General features: G+C 37.9%; 1 protein-coding gene across 2 annotated transcripts; it reads left to right on the forward strand.

The window, feature by feature from the left end:
• Positions 1 to 876: 876 nt before the first annotated feature.
• Positions 877 to 23,327, forward strand: LOC138970850 (adapter molecule Crk-like). Of its 2 annotated transcripts, XM_070343401.1 has the most exons (8): positions 878 to 1,044; positions 5,287 to 5,409; positions 5,871 to 6,024; positions 7,579 to 7,623; positions 10,529 to 10,699; positions 11,954 to 12,010; positions 15,479 to 15,556; positions 17,094 to 23,327. In XM_070343401.1, exons 1-8 carry the CDS (start codon positions 1,010 to 1,012, stop codon positions 17,223 to 17,225), a joined length of 795 nt encoding a protein of 264 aa, XP_070199502.1. In that variant the 5' UTR covers positions 878 to 1,009; the 3' UTR covers positions 17,226 to 23,327. The 2 variants fall into 2 exon arrangements, with proteins under 2 accessions (XP_070199503.1, XP_070199502.1); XM_070343402.1 differs by lacking the exon at positions 11,954 to 12,010 and having other exon boundaries at positions 877 to 1,044.
• Positions 23,328 to 24,205: the final 878 nt, after the last annotated feature.

The following is a 24,205-nucleotide window of genomic DNA, read 5'->3' on the forward strand; positions in this document are numbered from 1 at the left end:
TCGATTTTCTTAAATCCCGATCACATTTTCAGATGAACATGTAGCATAAAATACAAATATATTTTTTAATTCAAAAAATGATAAGGTATACAAAGCAATCATGTTTAAATCTGTGACCACTTTAACAAACAAACTAATACATTAATTTTAAGCTTCGAAACTGAAATGCAAACACAAAGTCCGGACTCAGTCAAAGAATGGGTTCAACGCTAGTAATAATTAAAATAACCATTCTTGATGACATAGATAATTAATCGATTTAGGCTACATCACGTCATGTTCTCGGAATTTTATCTGTTTGAACTATGAAGAAAACGTTACGCTTAAAATAAAAAATTAAATTAAAGTAGACAATTCAAACATAACAAAATAGAGAAACGAAATTGTAAAGAAATAAATAAACGTAAAGCCCAAATGCATCAGTTCATGACTGAATAACTGGTAGTAGTCCACATACGCAAGAATAAACAAACGGAAAAACTAAATTAATTCATAAATTGACTAATGAATCATAACATCACGACAACAAGAGGATCGAGGAAAAAAGTACTTGAAGCATTTATAAATAAACCAACATAAATAAATGAGCACCCTGTAACAAGATCATGAGATAAAGTTAAATCCACAGTTAAATACACTGATCAAACTATATTGGAGATACATATCAAGTGTAGCAAGTCAAGGATGTTGTTTTCACACCAAAAAATCGTGACGTTCACTTCGATTTACGTCACACATACTCGCAGAAACCAGAGATGTCTATCATACTTCTTCTTGTCTTCTTGTCGTTCGCTGTTAGATCGTCAGTCCGGACTGCAGGGCGAAACGTGCTGTCTATCATACTATTTCTCCATACTTCGTTTTCCGATCCACCTTTTTGGTGCTACCCAATCGACTGTCGCCATACTTGTGAGACCCAAACTTCCTGGACTGTACTTGATCATGAATCTTCAATGACTTCTCTTCGCATCTTCCGTCCTTGAAAGGAGTTTTTAACATCAGAAAAAGGATGGAGGCAGACTTCGAACCGGAGGACAAGTACAGGTTTGTGTGTCGATTCAGTATTTTTAACTTTTGGTAACCTTTGCTCGGATTCAAGACGACTGCATTCTTCTGTGATAGCGCCGAGCTGGCAGCCAGCTACCAGATTTGTTTTTGTCTTGTTTTCAAAGCGGAATTTTAATCCTGAACGTTTGACGTGTCATGATAGATCGAGGTCGTAACTCGTAAGCTGTGTCGATTTGTATAAAACTTTTGTGAGTTATTATCTCAGTTCTACAGTCTTTTGTGACTGCGAAGTGCGTGATGTAAAAATTGGGTCATTGAAATGATCGGATCCCACCCCTCTCGGAGATAATCACACTCTTTAAACAGCTTAAAAAGTTCAGAGGATCGTGGACAGCAGAAAATTAGAGATAGCTCGATGACTTACTTGTTTTTTTAAACTGTTAGTAACGAAACTGTCATGTGGATGAAGAAATCTAGGCTAAATGGGACACTGCAAATTACAATTGTCATAGTGTAGGCCTAAACTGTAATTCAACCCCTGTCGTTATTAATCCATTTCATGCTTCTGTTGATACTACTACCGCTTTGGTCACAATACACAAGAGGGTTGTTACCTTAGTATGTATGATGTTTATGTATGGAACAAATCTGTGTCAACATAGAAGCTAAACCTTGCCAGTCTGCAGGAGTGAACTTGAGAGAAAGAAGATATTGTAGTCTGATGATGACTGTCAGTTCTCACGGGTGATTCATTGGCAATCGGTTGATGCCAGCTAGGGCATGAATCAGTTGATAAATAGCCTTCATCCTTAGTTCCTTCCCATAATACATGAATCAGTTGATAAATAGCCTTCAACCTTAGTTCTTTTCCATTATATAATAATCAACTGGGGACTAACTAAAACTAACTGTTTAATAATAATATTATATAATTTATAAATTTACAAAACAAAACTGTCTCAGTGTATGTAATTCTTAGAATTTCTAACTTTTCATAAAGCAGAATTACAAGATCTATGTCATTTCCCCAGAAAATGGGGAAGACGCATCACACTTACGACTTCAGTGTAACTTATAAAATTTATAAGCTCCTGAAATGTAGAAAGTAAAATTAAACTGTGACTGAAATATTGCTAAGAAAGCGGAGTGCTGATGAACTAATGAAGCGAAACTAAGAGACGGAAACACAGTTTCCTGAAGGAATTAATGGAGCCAAACTGTCAGGCCTGGATTCATCATTTCATGTAATGTACTGAAACTTTCGGACTACTTCTAACTTTTCTCAAAACAGAATTTAAATTTGTCTGAGAAAAATGAGGTTTGATGCATTGTGCTAATCAAATAAGTGCATTGGCATTGCCCTGTCCGAAGTGTTAATCAACCTTTGTTTGTTTGTTTCGTTCATGGGCTGAAACTCCCACTGCTTTTAAGTGTATGACCGTTTTAGGGCAGACATACGCCGCTTTTGGGGGAAGCACGCTGGATTTTTGTGTGTTTCTATACACACCGAACTTTGACATGGACTTCAGGATCTTTTCTGTGCGCAGTTGGTCTTGTGCTTGCGTGTACACACTAAGGCCGGGGGATAAGGCACTAGCAGGTCTGCACATTAGTTGACCTGGGACATCGGAAAAATCTCCTCCTTTAACCCACCTGGGGGCCGCGGCTGGGATTTGAACTCACGACCTTCCGATTAGGAGGCCGATGTCTTATCCACTAGGCCACAGCGCTCGTCGTTAATCAACCTAATGTGAACAGAAAATAAGTTATACTTAAAGAAAAAAGACTGACCAGTGAAATATTGTGAGCAGAGGAAAGAAGACTGAAATGTCTTTTTCTTTACTTTTAGTTTTAATCTAAAGTAACCAGTACAGTGACTAAACCTGCAAGTTTCATACAAACAAATAAGAAACTTCACTCAATGAGTCAATCTTTTTTTAGAGTGCAAAGTCAGTAAGTGCAATTTCATGTTAATGTAACCTGTTGTCAGGTAAGAGTGACAATAACATTAAACGGAGTCGAAACCAAATAATAAAGCATAGAGATCAAAGTTTGAGGGGCAGTGAAAAACAGGCACCTTTTTGCCCTGTGAAAATACAGTACAACAAATTAGATGTGAGCGCAGTACTTCAGTCAGACTTTGGGGCGGCAGGCTTGGGAGAATCCAACTAGCAATTTGGGGGCCTTTTAATGGCAGCAATTTGTTGATGCCCCCTGCCCCCCTTGACATGATGCAGCCTGTTAGTGGATGGGGGAAGTATGGTGCAGAGAGAACAGCACCCCAATGAATACCTCCACTGCTGTTTGGAACAGAGCTGTATGTAAATGTCAGGCTTCAGAGCCCAGGAGACCATGTAGCTCTCTCATGAAGGAAATTAATTGACTACTATACTGATGCTGGGGGCTGATAGTGTTTAAAGACTGTAAGTATCAGAAATGTGCCAGGCTGTAACTGCAAGGCAGCACTGTTCAAAGTCATACTCTTTTGATTTCTGCTGTGCTCATGGATAAAACTGTAAATAGAAAGTTCTGCGTTTATATTATAATTATATTTATAGAGATCTAAAAGTCACTGTCTAGTCATACATGGTAATGAGAATGTGGATGCACAGTACATTTGGTATGCATCATTGATTGACGTAAGTTCAACTTTCCATGTGGGTGGGGCCCCGGTAGGTGGCCCAGGGTCTGGAGAGAGTGGCAAGTAAATTTACTATCACGTTAATTAAGACTCCCTACTTTTAACAGAATTTAAGTTCTGGTTTTCTCAGATTTGTTTAGGTCTTTAAGTTTAAAATTCAAGGGGGTTCCACTGTAGCAGAAAAAAGTTCAGGTAATTCAGGACCTTTGGGGAGGGAGGTAGGAGGGGGTTGGGGGGTTGCTTGCTCTCTGTCCTTTGATCACAGGTTGTGGGGTTCCAGGCTGACAAGGTTAAGTAAAGTGAAACAGACACTGAGGCATTTCTTTCATACATCCAAACATCCCAGTCCTTTTCCTGCAGCCATCTCCTCATTCTAACATTCCTGTTCACCCATACTTTCCCCAGCAAGGCATACCTCTTCTCTCTGGTTCAGAGGAAGAAACTCTGCATAATATTGTTTGCAGACAGTTTCAGTTTTGACAGAGTTTTTGGCATGGTCTTCTGTTTTGGGCACTATCTAATTGTGAGGCCTGGTTGGGTGGGGGGCAGGGTGGGGAGCCACCAGAAATGCAAACCATTCTACAGATTTTATACAGCAAAAGTGCTATGCTTCCTGTTTGTTGTTAATGTTAATTTGTTTAATGCAGCGATGACTGTGACTTATACTATAGACAGACATTAATTGGGCAGGAATTTGGAACATGTAATGATGTATCATCTTTCATAGATCTATCTGTTCATGTCATCAAAGTTCACCCTTGTGCTAAATGTAGGCTGCCAGCTTTAGCTTGGTTGCTCTGGTTATTATTTAATAATGTTAACTTCTAAAGTTTTTCTGTTCCAACTTCCATTAATCACCTAACTTAAATAAAATTTTAAAAACACATAGTAAAATTAAAACAAAACTTTCTACATTCTTAATGGGATAATCAGTGTTGTTCCCAGGCCTCAGTCTATGGTCATTGACACATACTTTTTTGAGGTCTTGGTCTGATCCCTTGCCAGTTGACCATCTGGTAGTTTTGACATGCAGGATGTCTTCTGACCATTAGTTTTCCCACCAAGCTGACCGAGCAGGACATTTCAACCTATAATTATAAATATTTTTTTGTAATCCAGGTCCAATTGACCTTTTGCACTCTGAGACTAGGAACAATACTGAATAATGATGATCATGAAGGAACCATTTTTGTGTGTGGTGAAATGTGGAGTCACTGTTGATATAAATCACTGATACTCTGTATATATTTTTTCTCATTCAGATTATATATAAATTGTGAATGAAAGAAACATTGGTCACGGACACAAACTGTTAAATAGGGGAGGAATAAGATGTGTAGAAATCAGGAATGTCTTTAAGCAAATTCAACAAATACAAACACTGAAAGTTTTTTTATTTTTTTTATTTAGTTTTTTTTATTCTCTTTTTGTGAAGTTTTTTTTTTTTTTTACATGTATACACTGTGCATTACAGGACATCACCTAAAGTTTAATATTATCATCGATCTTCACTCGACAGCTTACAAAATTACATCGGTTGGCATTAAACAAAATCGTTGGCCGCATTTTGCCATGAGGGATAACCCAAGGGTTTATCAGTGGGAAAAGTTATTTTTTAATGTGCTTATTTGTTGCAGTTGGTACTTTGGGCCCCTGTCAAGAGAAGAGACCAACGACATCTTGCAGAGCAAAAAGGATAGCGGTATATTTCTTGTCAGGGATAGTCAGTCCATACGAGGGGACTTTGTACTTTGTGTCAAGTAAGTATCTGGAACCGCGCTTAAGTTGTTAAGAATATTATTATGCTTTTTGTCATAAGGAAGCAAAGATATCAAATCTAGCTTTCTTAATTACAATTAATCTGTTCTTTTTTTTATATCAAAAACATCTGACATAAGTATTAATGTTGAATTTGCCAACACACCCCTGCATGGTCAGACATTCTCTCTCTCTTTTTGAATGCAAAAATGCACCTCAGTGTGTGTGTGTGTGTGGAAGATACTATTTAAACTAAGATGGAAATTATTGAGATAGGAAGAAGGCAGATTGGTAGGTTACACATACACACACACACACATGACAAATATTGTTGCAATTTGTTTGCATTCAAGACATTCATTGGCATGTTTTTTATGTATACATGTAATAACTTATTAACTTACTTCTTACATACTTGGTGATGTGATGCCCTATTGGTTATCTGTGTACCTTTTTTGTGCAGGGAAGACAGCAAAGTTAGCCATTATATTATCAACCGGATTACGGTCGGCCAAATGACTCGCTTCAAGATTGGCGACAAGGAGTTCAACGATATACCCAGTTTACTTAACTTCTACAAATCACACTACCTTGACACGACAACTTTAATAAGACCGGTATGTTTTGATTTGTGTGTGTTGAGGGGGTATATCAGGTAAGATCACTGATATTGTACAGTATTGGCGTTAACCGGTAATTACCAGTATTTTACCGGTTGAAATGAGAAAATACCGGAACAAAATTGGCTGTCTGTATGACCTACCGGTTGATTTTTAGATCTACCGTGTTTTTTTTGCTAGCAAAACAACAGAACCAGTACTCTGAGTTGAACTAGCTCTTACTGGTTCCAATGACCAGCCTACCGTTTTTACATTTAGTCAAGTTTTGACTAAATGTTTTAACATAGACGGGGAATCGAGACGAGGGTCGTGGTGTGCGTGTGTGTGTGGGTGGATCGATTCCGAGGAAACTACAAGGCTGATCTTCATCCCCAGACCATTTTTTCTTTTTTTGGATAAATGTGACCCTCCACCACGAAATGAGTCGCATGTCACCTTTGCATGATTTTCATATTTTTACATTTTCCTAAAGAGTTTTTTATGCTCTATCCAGTGGTGAAAACCGTTTTAGAAAAGAGCGAAAACTGTTTGAGTTATAAGCCTGTGACTAAGGTGCTCCTCCCACTGTTACCATACACTCCTCGGACTTTTATTAAGCCTAGCGCAGAACCGCGCGAGGTGACATGCGACTCATTTCGTGGTGGAGGGTCACAAATGTCTTTGATGACGTCATATCCGGCTTTTAGTGAAATCTAAGGCGGCCCTGTCACGCCCTCATTTTTTAACCAAATTGAATGAAATTTTAGTTGAGCTATCTTCAACAAAGGCTTTTCTGTGGTATTGCATTTCAGCTTGGAGTTGGAGGCTTAAAAATTAATTAATGAGTTTGGTCATTAAGAATCTGAAAGTTGTAATTAAAATATTTGTTTTAGATATCGATCCAAAAACATCTTCATCTTATTCTTCATTTTTTCTAATTCCAAAAACATATAAATATGTTATATTTTGATTAAAAACAAGCTCTGAAAAAAAATTTGAAAATAATGATTACAATTAAATGTAGATTATCGATTTAAAAACAATTTCGTCTTACTCCGTTTCAGTTCCTGAATCCAAAAACATATAGATATGTTATGTTTGGATTAAAAACAAGCTCAGAAAGTCAAAAAGAATAAAGATACAGAAAAGCGTGCTATCCTGCTCAGCGTAACCACTGCCGCGCTATACTGGCTAGCCAATTTCATCGCCTTTTCCATGAGCGGGGGACTGTCAATGCTATACGGTCTTGGTGAAAAAAATGCAGTGCACTCAAGTTTCATTCTGTGAGTTCGACAGCTTGACTAAATGTATTTTCGCCTTATGCGACTTGTTTTCTGGTCTGTTTGCATCATAAAAGTTTGCGTACCGGTTTGAAAAAATACTAGCGTTATCACTGTTGATATTGTTTCACATCAAAGAGGACAGCTTGTACTTGCTGAGTTACTTTAGGGAGGAGGGGGGGGGGGGGGGGGGGTAACCCCCTGAGCCATACATTTACTGAAGGAGAGTATTACCCATTATGATTCCATGCAGTTTGAATCAATTTGAACAGAGAATTTTCTTATTGTGCAGGCACCCCGATTGAAATTGATGGGAAAATACGATTTCGCAGGAAGGGTGAGTATTCTTATCTGGGTTTAACTGCTGGGCTGCTGTTACTGTTAGTATATTGTTGCACAAAAGACACTTGGGAGCTACAGTGGAACCCCCTTTTTAAGACCTCCAAAAATCTGAGAAAATCAGGTCTTAAAAAGGCCAAACCATTACCCAAACTTGAAAAAACATATCTAGGAGTGACAGACCAGTAATTGTCTGTAGAGTTCTGCAGACCAATAGCCCACGACATCATAAATGAGTTGTGCATATCCACAACATTTATCATATTTAATCCACCATCATCTTTTAATTTACACATATTAATTGTTCGTTTTACTTTTTCAAACGCCCGTGTATTTGAATATTTTTTCTTCCAAAATAAAAACCTGAACAAAATGGAATTAATTTGATGTAAAACATGATAAGGCACTGCTAGAGACTGGAAGATATAAACGAACTGAGATATAAGAAAGGTTTTAACAATGCAAATTTTACCTTGTATACTTAAGTTTCTTTTGGAGTAAACTGGACCAATTAAAAATTATTTGTTGCATACGTTGAATTTTCTTAGACCAGTTGTCTTCAATTGATGACGCAGGTATATTGTTTGAAAAAACAATTCCAACGATTTTTACTTTCCGTTTCCATTTAAGACCAAAATATTGGTCAGTACAGTATTTGTTTGACCCAATCCACATGGCTTCAGTTTTATTTACATTCACTTCTAAATTGGAAACAGCTTTAAACATGTTTAAAATATGTAAAGCTCTTTCCAGATCTCTTTGATCATGTAAAAAAAGGGTGACATCATCGGCATATAAGAGCAGTTTTAGGACCCTCATTGGTGATACCTCAAAAGGTGACATGGGTAGCCGGATACCCTCAACATCTTCATCTGAACGAATCTTAATTGCTAACAATTCAAGAGCTATAATAAATGCCATCGGCGAGAATGGGCATCCTTGACGGATGCCTGATTCCACAGGGAAATGCTCAGATATCCACCCTGTATAATTAATACAACTTTGACTGTTATTCATGATAACCGAAGCCCATTTCTTAAAATTGTCTCCAAAACCAAACTTATCAAAAGCAAACAAAATAAAGTCTTTGGATATGCTATCAAAAGCGCGTCGAAAATCAACTGCCAATAAAACTCCAGGTTTATCCATTGTATTCATAATATCTATGGTGTCATCAATAAGTCTAATCATTGTGCTAATTTTCCTACCTTTCATAAAACCAACCTGATTTTCATGAATAATATCACCAATTACAGTTGAAAGTCTCCTTGCCAGACATTTTGCGAGGATCTTGTAATCTGTGTTAGTCAGAGATATGGTAATGGTTTGTCCTGTTTTGACTCTAATGCATCCTCCAAGAAGCTGGTTGGCGTTGTTAACTGCAGATTGGTCTTTTGGAGACAAGTATTGTTAACCTGGCTAGACAACAAACACATTTTGTATGAAAAGTATGATACCACACCTGTTCCATTGATGAATCAATGTATATGGAACAACATGAATATACAATATAAACATAAATGCCTCTTTTTCAAAGATTTTATTCAATGTCATATTTATCATGTAAAGGATGTCAAGAATGAAATCGGTGACATGATTTCATTTGAAGAATTATGTCAAAAGGTTGCTTATAAACCAGCCAGACAATTTGAGTATAATGCGTTATGTACAGCACTTAAAACAAAACTGATTAACGCATTGCCATACCGATATGTTCTGTTGCAGGGTTTGACTCGTGTTGGTAATATTACACCAAGGGAAATAAGAATTTCGAGGTACAAACTCCGAGCGCCTGTTCTTTTTGGCAAAGAAAGCATAATGTTGTTCTGGAATCAAGACACTGGCTGTTAGCTGTTATTGTACAAAAGAAGAACGACTGCGTCTGCTTCATTGGAAAATTTTACACAGAATTTACCCAACGAATATTTTACTAAACAAGATGGGTTTATGTCAAACTAATAATTGTGAAGTTTGTAATGAACTGGATACACTTGAGCACTTCTTTTTTCATTGTCAAGAGGTGAGGAACGTTTGGAAACTATGTAAAGACTTTATTTTTAAGCAAATTTATTATAATATAACTTTGAATGAAACAGATATATTATTTGGTTTTTGGAATTAAAATTTAAAAAACGATCAAATTTACTTTATAAATTATTGTATTTTGATAACAAAAATGACCATAGGAAAATTTAAGTATGGGAAGAAGTTAGACTTACGTATTTTATTGGAATTAGAGTTAAACATTAGACAGAAGTTTATGTTTTGTATAATATAAAGTTGATTATGTTATACAGAAAAAGACCAAGGAAGAAGGATGCTCCCCGCCTTAAAAAAAATAAAAAAATAAAAAAAAAATTACAAAAATCGAGCAAAAATTATGGGTTGAAGCATCCTGCATGCAACTGAGGTCCAAAAAAAAAAAAAGAGAAAGAAAAAGAAAAAAAGGTCTTAAAAAGGCTGTACAGAAAGTCTGAAAAAAGGTCTTGGTTCCACTGTATATTATACAATGTCTAATGTCATACTGAGTCATTGCACGGAGTCTTTAAAGGGGAAAGTCTTAAAAAGTGGATTCCATTGTATTTAGCAAAGAGTGTCATCAAAACTCATGTTGATCAGTTGCTATCACCAGTAGATAGTGGGAGTTTATTCCCTGTATATTTCTCATGCTCTTTGGTCATGGCAACTTGTCAACATAACTTTTGATGACAAAGCAATAGCTGAACTGCTCAGTTGCAATCAAAACAGAAAGGGTTGACTGGTTAACAATTTCTTTTCCGGTATTTTTAAGCAAACACCGCTAAAAGTAAAACTATACTTAAATACCAGAAATTTGTGGTTAAAACAAACACAGTGCTAGGAATGCTGTTTTTGTGTTTGTAACCACTGACTGTGTTGTTCAGGACCCTGAAGACCTGCCGTTCCAGAAGGGAGACATCCTGGAGTTGATCTCCAAAGACGAGGAAGAGTGGTGGACTGCCCGCGATGAGCATGGCCGGGTGGGTCAGATTCCAGTCAAGTACACCACCAAAGTGCAAGAGTCCACAAATGGTGCGGCCACCAACTCTTCTATGGTAAGGAGGCCACGATTGGATTGTTTAATGGCTCTGTAAATAATTTACATAACTGTGTAGTATGGTTTTGCCTGTAATGTATGGCCCCCAGACCTGGGAACACATTACGATTTTGCCGTATTTTGTACGCTTGATTGTCTAGAATACGATCAGTACGGTCAGTAGAAACAAATATGCCAACAAAAATTCATAGACTACTTTTGTTCACAAGCGCATCCCTAGGCGGATCCAGTATTTTGACACATGATTACAGTTTTTGTAAGTAAACATGGAAAGAAGTGTTTGTTTAAATGTATTGGTAAACTTAATTAATGGTTGTGATGGATGCGTGCGAAGCACGTTTGAATCATGGATATTTAAATGGTCTGTGGAGTACGCTCATTTTTCTGAAAATACACCAAGGTTGTTTGAGAATACTCTAAGTGAAAAACAGGGGTTCCCAGGTCTGGGCCCCTTTGATGATATGACACCTCCTTGTGTCCATTTGCTGGGGAGACATCTCCTCTCAGTTGATTTGCTGAGTGATGGGACACCTCCCCACAGCCCTTTGGTGAAAGGATACCTCCACATAGCTCTTTGATGATAGGACACATTCCTAAAGCCCCATCCATGATAACTCACAATGACACACAAGCACACACTTACACAGACACACCGTAACCCCTAGGATGATAGACCAAATTAGTTTGGCCCCAAGTGTGTCATGGTGAATTTGCTCACTTTTTGGCTGCACTCTTTGTTTGTATAGTTAAGGATATATACAGCTTGACTGTTGTGAGTTTTTGTTTGTTTGTTTGTTGACGTCAGTGAACATTGGAGATATTCAATGGCCACTTAACAAGTAAGGCCAAAAAAAAAAAGTCTGTTTACGGTAACATAGGCAAAAAAAAAGTAGGGTCGGTAGGTCGTGATTTAACACACAAAAAAAAAAAAAAAATTCCAAAAACCATATTTTTAAGTTATTTTGCCAAAAAACTAAGATTTTTTATTTTTATTTCCCAAATGCCAAAAAAAAAAGTCCAGGGTCGCGCGAAAAAATAGGGTCGGTCGGGATACCGTAAACAGACTATTTTTTTGTTTTTGCCTAATAATCTGTTGACGGTGATGATTTATTGTTGTTTTCTTGTGGGTAAAGCTCAACGGCTGATTTCTTGTATGTGTCTCTGACTGAGCAAGTGTTTGTATTGTGCGCATTTGCTTTGTCTGTAAATATATGCTTTGTGCTTGCACGGTTGCCTTATGTCTTTTTTGTAGAATGAGAAACCAGCATACAGACAGCCAGAAAATGTTCTTTCTCGGTCAGTCAAAGAGGTGAGTGGTACCTTCAGTCCATTTCCCCCTCCTCCATGCTTTGACGCTTACAGCTCTCTGGTAACAATGATTTTCAGTGCTTTGCAAATTTTGCCATGTAATATGGTAATGCTTAACTCATTCAAGGCGCGTCTAAATTTCCCCTGTGTTCCCTTGCCAGCGCGCGATTTAGAGCCATTTTGAAAATTTTTTTAAAAATCAACAACAAAAGATAACCTTACATACGGTCAGAGACTGTAGAGTACACAGAGACGCTTCATTCGGCGCTGAAAATTGAAACAGGAAGCCCCGTGGCGCCACCACGCGGAAACATGTAAAAACCTACTTTCCCTTTCCACAGCAGTAGCGATATCGTGCAGCACAACCATGGCCGCACCAAAAAGAAAACACAGCGGGGCATGGTCTTTGGCCATCAATTGCTCAAACTCACATGCCAAAGGCTTCAGGATGTTCAAATTTTCTGAGGAAGAGAGCAAGTGAGGATTGGTTTTTTTGTGGTTTTTTTTCTCTCGTTAAATGTCGGAAAATCAGTAAAAAGTGTAGCGTCGAACTGCGTGTATTCTACCAGAACAGAGAAAACACACACTGTACACAAGCTCAACAATGTGATTGCGCAGTTGTTTAATTAACATCAGGCTTAATTTTGTTTTGAAGGAAAACTGAACAATTGATTCTATTCTTCGTCCAAGCGCAAAAGTCGAAAACTTCTCAAACTAGAATACTTGTGACGATGCTGTTCAAAGTGTCATCCAGTCGGTCCGTACCTCGTTAATTCATCTCAATTCATGTGTGTGTGTGTGTGTGTGTGTATGTGTGTGTGCGTGTGTGTGTGTGTGTGTGTGCGTGCGTGCGTGCGTGCGTGCGTGTGTGTGTCGCACGCGTGTGTACGTGTGTGTGTGTGTGTGTGTGTAAAACTGACTCAGAGAGAGAAAGAGAGAGATAGGTAGAGAGACGGAGAGAGAGAGCGAGTGATAAAGAGAGGGTAGAGAGAGAGAGAGAGAGAGAGAGAGAGAGAGAGAGAGAGAGAGAGAGAGAGAGAGAGAGAGAGACAATGACAATGACAAATCTTTATTTTTCGAGGGTGACAAGAATAAGCATAGATATGCTTTTTTGCATCTGGCCCTCGCCCAAAAGAGGTACTAAACTATTTTACTATAACTATGACTAGGAAGAAGAGAGAGAGAGAGAGAGAGAGAGAGAGACAATGACAATGACAAATCTTTATTTTTCGAGGGTGACAAGAATAAGCATATATATATGCTTTTTTGCATCTGGCCCTCGCCCAAAATAGGTACTAAACTAGTTTACTACAACTATGACTAGGAAGAAGAGAGAGAGAGAGAGAGAGAGAGAGAGAGAGAGAGAGAGAGAGAGAGAGAGAGAGAGAGAGAGAGAGAGAGAGAGAGAGAGAGAGAGAGAGAGAGAGAGAGAGAGAGAGAGAGAGAGAGAGAGAGAGAGCTTGCTTTCTGAACAAGAAAGAAGCAACCGATAAGAAATAAGACAATCATCGATCGATCAAGATTCTTTAATTAAAGTCAGCTAGGTCACAATAATGTTGTTTAAGTTGCTGTATTTTACAGTTTTCCTTACATGATAATTTCTTAGCACCGTGCAATTGACTACCCATTTCACTTTAGAGGTGCTGGGACGACGCCAAGTTGACTAAATGCCTTAGTTACCGATTTGACCGGGAACTATTTCGTTAACGATTTATTCCTGACATATTTTCTCAGGCTTAAGTGACCATGTATACAGTATGTATTTGTATATGACTAAAACACACAAAAATAACGACGGTTAGTTCGTGAAAAGACACTGACTTGAATCATGTTTGCATAACTACAGCGATGCAGCGGGTATTGCCGCCCAAGTAAATTTGATTTAATTTTAATCTACACCATTTTCTGCGGTGTTTTTATGGTCATTTAAAAAGGATGTTCACAAACAAACATATTTTTTCGTTCAGTTACTTTTTGCAGCACTGTCAGCCGGACAGAACAGACAGTATGTTAATATAAACGTCATATAAACACAGCCGACAGCAGCCGCTATACGCGAACTTCCTTGTGCGGCAGGGAGTGGCTCTTTTCCCGCGCGCTGGCTGGCCGGTCTCACTTTCGCACCGCAGCGCAAAGAAGGATGAAGCGTCTCTGTATACTCTATAGTCTCTGATACGGTCATACCTTTATGTTTTTGCAAAGTTTGGAACTTACTCTTTTAAAAAATATATGAGACATTTGAAAGTACATACCTTTTGTTGTCTTCATATCCAGGCAAAATATCCAATTTGAAGCACAAAAAAACCAACTTTTTTGTTCTTGAATGAAACACCAGTAACTCACTGTTGCAGTACTTTTTCTCACAAAATCAAGCTGATATGCACTGTTTCAAATGTCAAGAGTGTTGCTGGTGAATCAGAAACAAAATTTACTGTTAGATAGACTTGAACTGGTGAGTGTCAAGCATAATCGAGGCGCGCCTAAATTGTTAAATTGCACGATTTTGACCCATTTAAAAAAAATACTAAAAATCAACAACACAAAATAACCTTACCTAGCTTACATTTTTGCAAAGTTTGAAACTTGCTCTTTTAGAAAATATATGAAACATTTGAAAGAACATACCTTTTGTTGTCTTCACATCCAGTCAAACTACCTCTTTGAAGCAAAAAAAACACAACTTTCTACGTCATGGGTTCATCATACACAATGTCATGATCGACACTTTCATTGTCCGAATCATCACCCAAATTATCGTCCATTGGCACAAACTCGTCACTAGAGTCTAAAATATCATCTCCACTATCATCATCACTAAGGTCAAGATCAGAACCGTACTGAATAACAAGTTCTAGCACTCTTTTCAAGTTACTACGTCTTGTAGCAGAACGATCCGCCATCTTGGAAAAGTCAAAACACGTGGGTCGCACACCGTCAACAAAATCAAATTAATCCCAACAATTGAAGGGAAGGAACTGTTTACAGTGAATGGTTCCACTGCAGACAGATAGAAGTTTATTGCGGGGGTTGTTTCCCTTGGTCAGCAGGGCCGTTTACACCGTTAAAAATTCGTGATATCCGTCGGAACTAAACTACAGACGTGCGTGCAACGCTAAACACAGGTGTCGGAATTCCAATTCCGATACACAGCGAATGAGTTAATGTACATGGGACTGATTGAAGTATTTCTCTGGTTGTGATTTTTTTTTAATCAAATGAAGATAGTTTATTAGCAGTAAAACTTGCTGACTTAAAATGAGTTTGTTGGAAGAATCACACTTGTAATCAAATAAATGTGTAAAGTGGAACCTGCCCTGGTGACCACCTCTCCATAATGGTGTATGTATGGATCAAGCTTTTGCCATACAGCTAGGAAAGTATTCGGAAGATATGTAAACTGTTGATTTTTTCTCTCAACACCTATGGAAGTTATATGACTTCTGTACTACAAACAACTGTTTTTGTTTAGATGCAGCTTCCTGCGTGGGCAGTCGTGGTCACAGACCGAAACCCAAATGCCTACGACAAGTCACAGCTGCGACTTAAAGTAAGTTGTGATATGACACTGTTACAGTATTATCAGTGCAAACTCCGTTATAGTGGTGATTTGCAAAAAGTAGATCTGCATTGTGATTTTTTTAAGGTGCTAATGACTTTCAAAGTTAGTCTTGTGCACTGTTCTCAAAATAAATGTAATGTCAAGTCTTCTGGTAGAAATACGGACTTCATTCAATTGGTCTGAGCAGATGAACATGATTAAACTTTTAGATCTCTCACATGAGATTTCTTGTGAACAATCATGTCAACCATGACGCACACATCTGTCCAGGCTTTTACACTGAAAAACGTACCACACATCTGTCCAGGCTTTTACACTGAAAAACGTACCACACATCAACAGCCTGGCTGCGTTCTGTGCAGAGGAGGGATTCATTGGGCATGTCGGCATTGGTATCAGTTACAACATTTGTTCCACACAAATATTTCACATACTCTGCAAAGAAAGTTGACGGACTGTTGATAATGGTAATTGTGTTGACAAACAAGGACACTCTTATCCCATGTAAAAGCCTGGAGAGCTCTGGGGTGGTTAACATGATTAAACAAAAACTGAAGATTTAGCTGCACCTTGTGCACAAAGCTGCACACGGTAAGATCGTTTGTTGAGTGTGGTGTGTGAACATAAACTGTTCTTGAAAGTGGTGTGCAAACATTAACAGTTCTTGAGAGTGGTGTGTGAACATAAACTGTTCTTGAGAGTGGTGTGTGAACATGAACAGTTCTTGAGAGTGGTGTGTGAACATGAACAGTTCTTGAGAGTGGTGTGAGAACATGAGTAAGTTGTTAAGTGTGGTGTGTGAACATGAACAGTTCTTGAAAGTGGTGTGTGAACATGAAGAGTAAGTTGTTAAGTGTGGTGTGTGAACATGAAGAGTAAGTTGTTAAGTGTGGTGTGTGAACATGAAGAGTAAGTTGTTAAGTGTGGTGTGTGAACATAAAGAGTAAGTTGTTAAGTGTGGTGTGTGAACATGAAGAGTAAGTTGTTAAGTGTGGTGTGTGAACATGAAGAGTAAGTTGTTAAGTGTGGTGTGTGAACATAAAGAGTAAGTTGTTAAGTGTGGTGTGTGAACATGAAGAGTAAGTTGTTAAGTGTGGTGTGTGAACATGAAGAGTAAGTTGTTAAGTGTGGTGTGTGAACATGAAGAGTAAGTTGTTAAGTGTGGTGTGTGAACATGAAGAGTATTAGTTGTTGAGTGTGGTGTGTGAACATGAAGAGTAAGTTGTTAAGTGTGGTGTGTGAACATGAAGAGTAAGTTGTTAAGTGTGGTGTGTGAACATGAAGAGTATTAGTTGTTGAGTGTGGTGTGTGAACATGAAGAGTAAGTTGTTAAGTGTGGTGTGTGAACATGAAGAGTAAGTTGTTAAGTGTGGTGTGTGAACATGAAGAGTATTAGTTGTTGAGTGTGGTGTGTGAACATGAAGAGTAAGTTGTTAAGTGTGGTGTGTGAACATGAAGAGTATTAGTTGTTGAGTGTGGTGTGTGAACATAAACAGTTGATGACTGTGGTGTGTGAACATTGCAGAAAGGAGAGATGGTGAAGGTGCTGGAGACCAATGTCAACGGCACGTGGGAAGGGGAATGCAACGGCCGGAAGGGTAAATTTCCTTTCACACACGTCAAGTTTGTCAGCGAAGATGAACTCCCCGGCACTTAATCCCATCCTTTGTGACGACCTGTCATCGTTTGTGAGTGTGGCTGGATACCTGCTGTCTGAAGTCTGCATCTTCTGTGTGCGTCAGGGCTGCTGTTACTCTTCATCCTTCGTCATTGAGCAGTGCTTTTCCCATGTCAAGTTCGACTGTACAGAGACCAAATTGTTCTTAAACCTTTTTTAATGTGTGCAGAACTGCACTGTTTTTTTCCCCTTGGGAAAAGGATGGACAACGGCAGTGGTAGCATCAGATGTATTGGTCCCAGATATGTAGGCCTCAAGCTTACGTCTCACAGTATCAGGAAATAAAATGATAAAGCCCTCAGTTGGTGAATTAGTTATAGTACTGTGTCAAAAAGTTTGTATGAAACAGAATTGTATCCATGAAACAAAGCATGTATAGAAAATTGAGCGCACCCCACCCCCCCATGAAAAAAAATTGCGCGGAGCTGGGAATGGCTGGTTGTACTTCAGAGAACAAGAATCAAACATGCAGTGAAGGCAAGAGCCTCGGAGATGACTGTAATTTAGACAGCAACAGAAGGACTGGAGCGCAGGAGAGAGATTCATGGATTGAAGAGACACTCTGTTGAGCCTCCCTGGACCTTGAGTGATCGCTGAGGTGTGTGCGATGTTTCATGCTGTGATTGGAAGTCAAAGAAGGGGGCATGCTGTAGTGTTGAAGGCTTTTGGTTACATTCATTCAGTTTTCTACTTTTTTTTCTGAATCATTGAGTATGAAAGTGAGAGTTTGATTAGATTATTCGGGCTGTTACAGGTTTTCGTGTGTTTGTGTTTGAAAGGGAAAAGACCTTTTTAAGTCTGTGAAGAGTTGTTTGTGATGTTGAAGAAGTTGTGTGTATGCTAATGTACCTTATATAGTATGGCATGATTGAAATGTAGATGACATTTGTTGTGTTGCTCGTTTGACGTTTTTCTCTCAAGATTTTGAATCTTGCATGTTTCGTGTGCTTCAATGAGCGCAACAAAGACCCAAGGTATCTTGGTAATGGTGAATATTTGTAAATTGTCATCTATTTTAGACTGCACTTGTTCAAAGTAGGCATTTTTTTGTTATCTTGTTACATTTTAATTTTGTAACGCTATCTTAATTCTGTGCACTGACACAGACCCTATTAGTTTATTTCTCCAGAACAATGCTTTGGGACATACTGTTTTCTGTGCATGCATTTGGACATACAAATCCTTTTCTTCCTTTTCACATCAACGAAACATGGTGATTTGCTTTATTCAGCTGGCCTTGTGGCTGTCTTTGCCTGTTGAACTTGGGTCTTAGATTGAATATTATGCTTTAAAATTGTGCATTGTTTTTAAAATGTATAAATACTTTGCTGAAAGACTTCGACAGCCTTTTTTTCCATAATGTAATCATAGTTCAAAGATTTGACAAATGTATACGTTGGATATTGTCAAAATGTATAAAATTATGGTCTTATGCAAATGTGATTCAAAATATCGTAGTATTGTGAGTGCTGTTTGAATGTGTTAATTAAGATACTTGCATGCTTCTACTGAGTTTTAGGGGTTGTTGTGGTTAGCGTTCAACATACTTTCCTTCCCACCAACCGTCACAGATTTGTCCAGGCTTTTACACCAAACGAGATCGAGAGCTTCCTTTCACTTTAAAACATGTATCAACATTCTACAGCCCGGCTGCTTTTTGTGGAAGTTGGAATTTGTTGTTGTTGATTTGTTATCCTGAATTACACCTGTGTAAATCTTAAAATTAAATTCATCAGAAAATTCTTAATCTGTACAGAAAACAGCCTTTCTGCATGAGTTTTTGATGGGTTTCAGTTGAAGGATGGTGTAAAAGCCTGAAAAAGCCTGAAAAGATCTGTGGTGGGGAACATGATCGCTTACACAAGTGTGACTTGTCATTATGTGTCACATGGTATGTTGTTTGTGTGGAGATGGTGTGTGAACTCATGAACGACGGCCTTGCGTTTCGCGCCGTCAAAACCTGAACATGTTATATTGGTGGGGGTGAAGGAGATTTATCTTGTGACAGAAGCTTGATTTTATCGCCTAAAAACTTTGATAATTTTTGTGTGGAGCCTAATCACCTTATTAATTCAAAAAAATAATCCTATTAGGGGGGAGGGGCATAGAGAAAAATTGATGTGTGTGGTTCTTTTAACATACGAGTATAGTACTGCAGCCAATAAAGAACTGTCATGGAAACAATGCGATAAATGTCTGATGCCATTGATAAGGCTGGATCTTCCGTTGATATTTTTCTTAATACGTGCATTACCTATTGTGACAGTAGTGACCTTTAGTGTTAAATAGATTTTCACAGCTATCTGTATAGTCCGTCTGGCAGGACTAACTCATAGTCACATAATTTGTAGCATGTAAACAAAAATGAAGTTGAATAATAGATGGGAATTAAATAACTACAGATTTGAAACAGCAGGGATGTCATTTAAAGGCATTGGATGTCAACAAAACACCTTAACGTATTTCAAATCGCAAGAAATTTTGCCTTTGTTTCTGCAGAGCTATGGAAGTTTTCCACGGTTGGGGAAGTTTGCACCTGGGTTTGCCTTAAAGTTTTAATAAAATGCTGACACTGTTATGGCCATTTTCGTAAATTTGCCGATGGTATTATTTCCAGCACAATCCCTGTGGAAAGGGAAACGTCAATAAATTTACCTGATTGATGTAAAAGTCAAAAGATAAGAAAGATTTTATCATTGATGCAATATTAATCCGAGGTAAGAACCAAATGAGCTGTTACTTATCTGTTGTTAAATTGTAATTTGTGTACAATATAATTTTAATCAGAATGAAGAGGTCGAGTTAGATTGTTGTTGTTTTTCAAAATCAAAGAACAGTATTCGTATTCACCTGTATAGCTCTGACCTATGTTGTTTTGGGGTTTCCTTTGTATAGTCTTAGTTGCTCAAAATGCTTGTACTTTGCTGTAGCCAGTGCTGTTCCAGTGATAATATGTACATGTATTTGTCTAACCCTCTCTCCTGTTTTACATGTATTCTTGTTCAGAAAGTTAAGTTTTACGTTTTTGTTGTATTTTTCAAAAATGACTTAGGTTGTATTGTCTTACCTGCACTTTAGTACAGTACTGTGGGCAGATGTAGTTTCTTTGTTTTATTTTTCAATTGACCTATACTCATACATTTTTGAAAATAGGTAAGTGAAATAAACAGGGAAAATTACTCTTCCGTACTAACTTACATTAATGGTTTTTTTTTAATTCAAAACAACTCAGAAACAAATCACTGCACTTTCACTCCTTGTGCACCGAATGTGTTATTTTTGACTCACCTCAGCAATCAGGAGAGTCTAAGTAATGAGCAGTGTTAGGCTGGCTAATGATGGTGGTGGTAGGGTAACAGTGAGGGGGCAAGTTCGTATTTGTGGGATATTCTTAGGATTGGATAGGTAAATGGATTCCACTTATACACAGTTTGGGTCAATGAGTAGGAAATCATTGCTTCATGGAACATTATATTTATAAAGCTAGAGCAGCAAATATTTTGTTTTTGTTTACATACGACTGAAGGTGAGTTGTGTAAAGATTTGCTTTTCTTGTTTTAATTTTTTTATTTTTTGCACCTCAAAATGGCTCTCTGCTTAGGAGAATAGGAGTTCTTTCAGTTTGCTGGTTGAGTCTTTATCTTTACTCTGTGTGTGATACATAAATACAGTTGTGATGTATTCTGATCTCGCTCTTTTGTTTTTTCATGCAGAATATTCTCTGGATCTATTAAATGCTTTGTAAATGACAAAAGGAGAATTCTCTGTCACAAATGCAGGTTACACTTGTAACTAAATTATATGCTATTTGGTTTTGCTTCAAGTGCCTACCATTGTCAAGGAAGATTACATTAATGCAGAAACAGTGATGGGTTTTGGAGGCTTTAAGAGGTTTGAGTTCAGATTTTAAATCTGAAAATGTGAATTAATTTGCTTTAGTTAAATTTGATGTGGAAATCTCAGAAAACAATTGTGATAAACTCACATCTGAACACTAGTCAAACTAGAGCTTTCTGTTGTGTCCGTTTAATAACTCTATGCCTGCCCCTCAATTACTTTTTAATTTTTATATTTGCCTATGGTCAAGCGGGATGTGACCACAACAAACAATCCAAAAAAATGTAGATCATTCAGTGTCATTTCAAGTAGAGACTTCCTCCACTATCTCCCAACCCCCTGTTCCCCCACCCCGTCTTTGTTTTTTTATTTTATTATATTTTAGTTTAATTTTTCCACAGCAAGAGCTACTACCCCTGACTGCTGAAGGTAGCAATAGATAACTCTAAAAACTTCATTTTTTTCCCCACATTTTAACCACGTGAGGACTGTTTATTTTAGTGTGTAGTGTCTTATATATGTACTTGTCTTTTCTTTCATTGTGCTTATGATAGCCTTTCTCTTCCTCATTTGGTATGAAACAAATATTTTTTCCCCATTTGTCTTGCTGGCTTTTCCAGTGTGAGAGTAAAATGTGCATGTACACAATTTTTAGCTACTGCTGGTTGTTTTTTCTTTTTGTCTCATGTTTATATATGTCTCTTAGTATTATCTTTTCTTTCTTTTTCATTGTGAATAGACAGATGGTCTTACTGTTCTGTTCTGTTGAACTCAGCTGTATAGTTGTTGTTGTATCCATGGGGGTAGCTGGCTACTAGCATGTCGTAAGAGGCGACTAACGGATTCTGTTTCTCTTTTTACCCTTGTTAAGTGTTTCTTGTATAGAATATAGTCAATTTTTGCAAAGATTTTAGTCAAGCAGTATGTAAGAAATGTTAAGTCCTTTGTACTGGAAACTTACATTCTCCCAGTAAGGTAATACATTGTACTACGTTGCAAGTCCCTGGAGCAAATTTTTGATTAGTGCTTTTGTGAACAAGAAACAATTGACAAGTGGCTCTATCCCATCTCCCCCCTTTCCCCGTCGCGAAACGACGTTAAACACCAAATAAAGAAAGAAAGAAAATAAAGAACCACTTTTCAGATTCTGTGGTCTTGTATGAGAGTGTGTGCAAGTATATATATATATATATACAGATGCGATGCTAAAACTCTTCCTGTGTACTTGTGTCCTTTCTTACTTTTGTTACAGTGTGAGGCAAAGAATTGTTTAAAGTACTTGCTTTCTGATAAGGATTATGTCAGAGTGGTTTTGCCCTAGTTCATAGCCTTTGCTTCCAGTTTAAACCTTCCTAAGAACCAGTGTCTCAGATACTGCCAGGTTTCTTCATTTACCCATACCCTTCTGCTTGGTCCTTTGCCATGATTTAAATCCATACCGTAATGCCAGATAGTGCGCAGCATTTCTACTGAATTGGGTTCAGTGACTGTGCTAAATAACTATACTGTCAGCTGCGAGTGCCATCTGAACTAGCTGATCTGTTCGCGCCTTAAAGGGACTATGAAAGAGCCGGCTATATAAGATGCTCGTGCTTCCTTCGCGGCACGTTTTGAAACTGCTCTGGCAATGGTCAAACATTAATATTTTTCTACAGAAGGTGTTAACGAGCAAGTCGCGAGGCAGGCAGGTTATCTCATGGTTCTATACAATAATACTCGCCTTCAATGTTTCCTTAGCATGTTGGATCTTAAAGTCTTTGAGTAAAGAAAACACGTCACTGTGCAATGAATCCTACGGTGCACGATGAGTTTCTGTGGCTGTAAAACATCATGCTGAGTTAGCACTGGTTCTTATCTGTTCATGTATCTAGTATTGGGTATTCCCACTGGAAGCTTAGGATTATGATATACATGTGTTTAAGAAAAATTAAAGGTAGCTTTAAAAGATTGCTGCAAAATTGACAATGTTTACTTCTGCTTTTGTTAGGAAAACAGCAATACATGTAGTTGTTTAGTAAAACCATGCAGATGTTGAATTTTGTGCTTTCACTTACTATCATTCAAAACTGTTTTGCTGGGACATGTGACAGACCTGGCACTGTAACAACAGTTCAGTAAGAGCAGTGTACATTGTATTGTATATAAATGTAAGTGCATGTCATGTGTATAGCTGATGTCGGATCGACTCTGGCACTGTACCAAATTGTTCAGTGCTAACTGTGAATAAAATGCTGTCAAAAAGTATCCTTGAAATTTGTTTGAATTTTTATTGCAGAATGAAATGGTGATTGATACCCTGAGTATTATCCAAGTCACATGTTGGTAACATAAATAATGTGACACTAACATGTTTTACCAAATTAGAAACTTATACGTATATCAAACAAAATTTAACACATACATTCTTGAACACAAATTTATAAACTCTTTCATTTGTGCACACCACATGCATGCACGCACACACACACACACACACACACACACACAGACGCACATACATACACACACACAAACACACACACACATACACTATTACCCACACAAGCGGTTGTACAAACGTACAATGGGAAAAGGACAACCGGGGCTGGGCCGCTATTGCGCGGGTCCGCTATTGCGCGGGTCTGCTATTGCGTGGGTCCGCTATTGCGCGGGTCCGCTATTGCGCGATGACTATTTGTCATTCAACCAATCTCTCACAGTGTAACAGAAATACCCAAAGCCAAGAGACGCAGCCTAGAGAATACTGTGCTGACAATCATTCAAACGTGTTCCAAGTCGGTTTCATGTATATTTTCAAACAACAAAAGAAAATAAAGAGGTGTCACAGAAAGAGGGAAAGAACCATGTCTTATTCCACAAAATTACTTTTGCAATCCCAACATTCAAAGCATCGAGCTCAGAAATACTACCTTATAAATCTCAGGTGGTCATAATATAATACCAACAAATAAACTGACAAACAAAATGCTGACATTGCATTTATTCCAATCTTGAAAATAAATTCAGAACAGTCACTGGCATCCTGAAATCATCTTTCGTCTTCTCAAAGAAAAAAAACTTAACTAAAGTAAGTTGGAATAACAAAAATAATGCATGAGTAAATGCCAGTCACTTTTGGCATT

This window comes from Littorina saxatilis, linkage group LG7 (assembly GCF_037325665.1).
Source record: "Littorina saxatilis isolate snail1 linkage group LG7, US_GU_Lsax_2.0, whole genome shotgun sequence".
Classification (NCBI taxonomy): Eukaryota; Metazoa; Mollusca; class Gastropoda; order Littorinimorpha; family Littorinidae; genus Littorina; species Littorina saxatilis.

Excerpts from the sequence above, each read along its gene's own strand:
- LOC138970850 (XM_070343401.1), top strand. The coding sequence starts at position 1,010 with ATGGAGGCAGACTTCGAACCGGAGGACAAGTACAG. Across the intron at positions 5,410-5,870 it reads GACTTTGTACTTTGTGTCAA|GGAAGACAGCAAAGTTAGCC; the intron begins GTAAGTATCTGG and ends TTTTTTGTGCAG. Across the intron at positions 6,025-7,578 it reads CGACAACTTTAATAAGACCG|GCACCCCGATTGAAATTGAT; the intron begins GTATGTTTTGAT and ends CTTATTGTGCAG.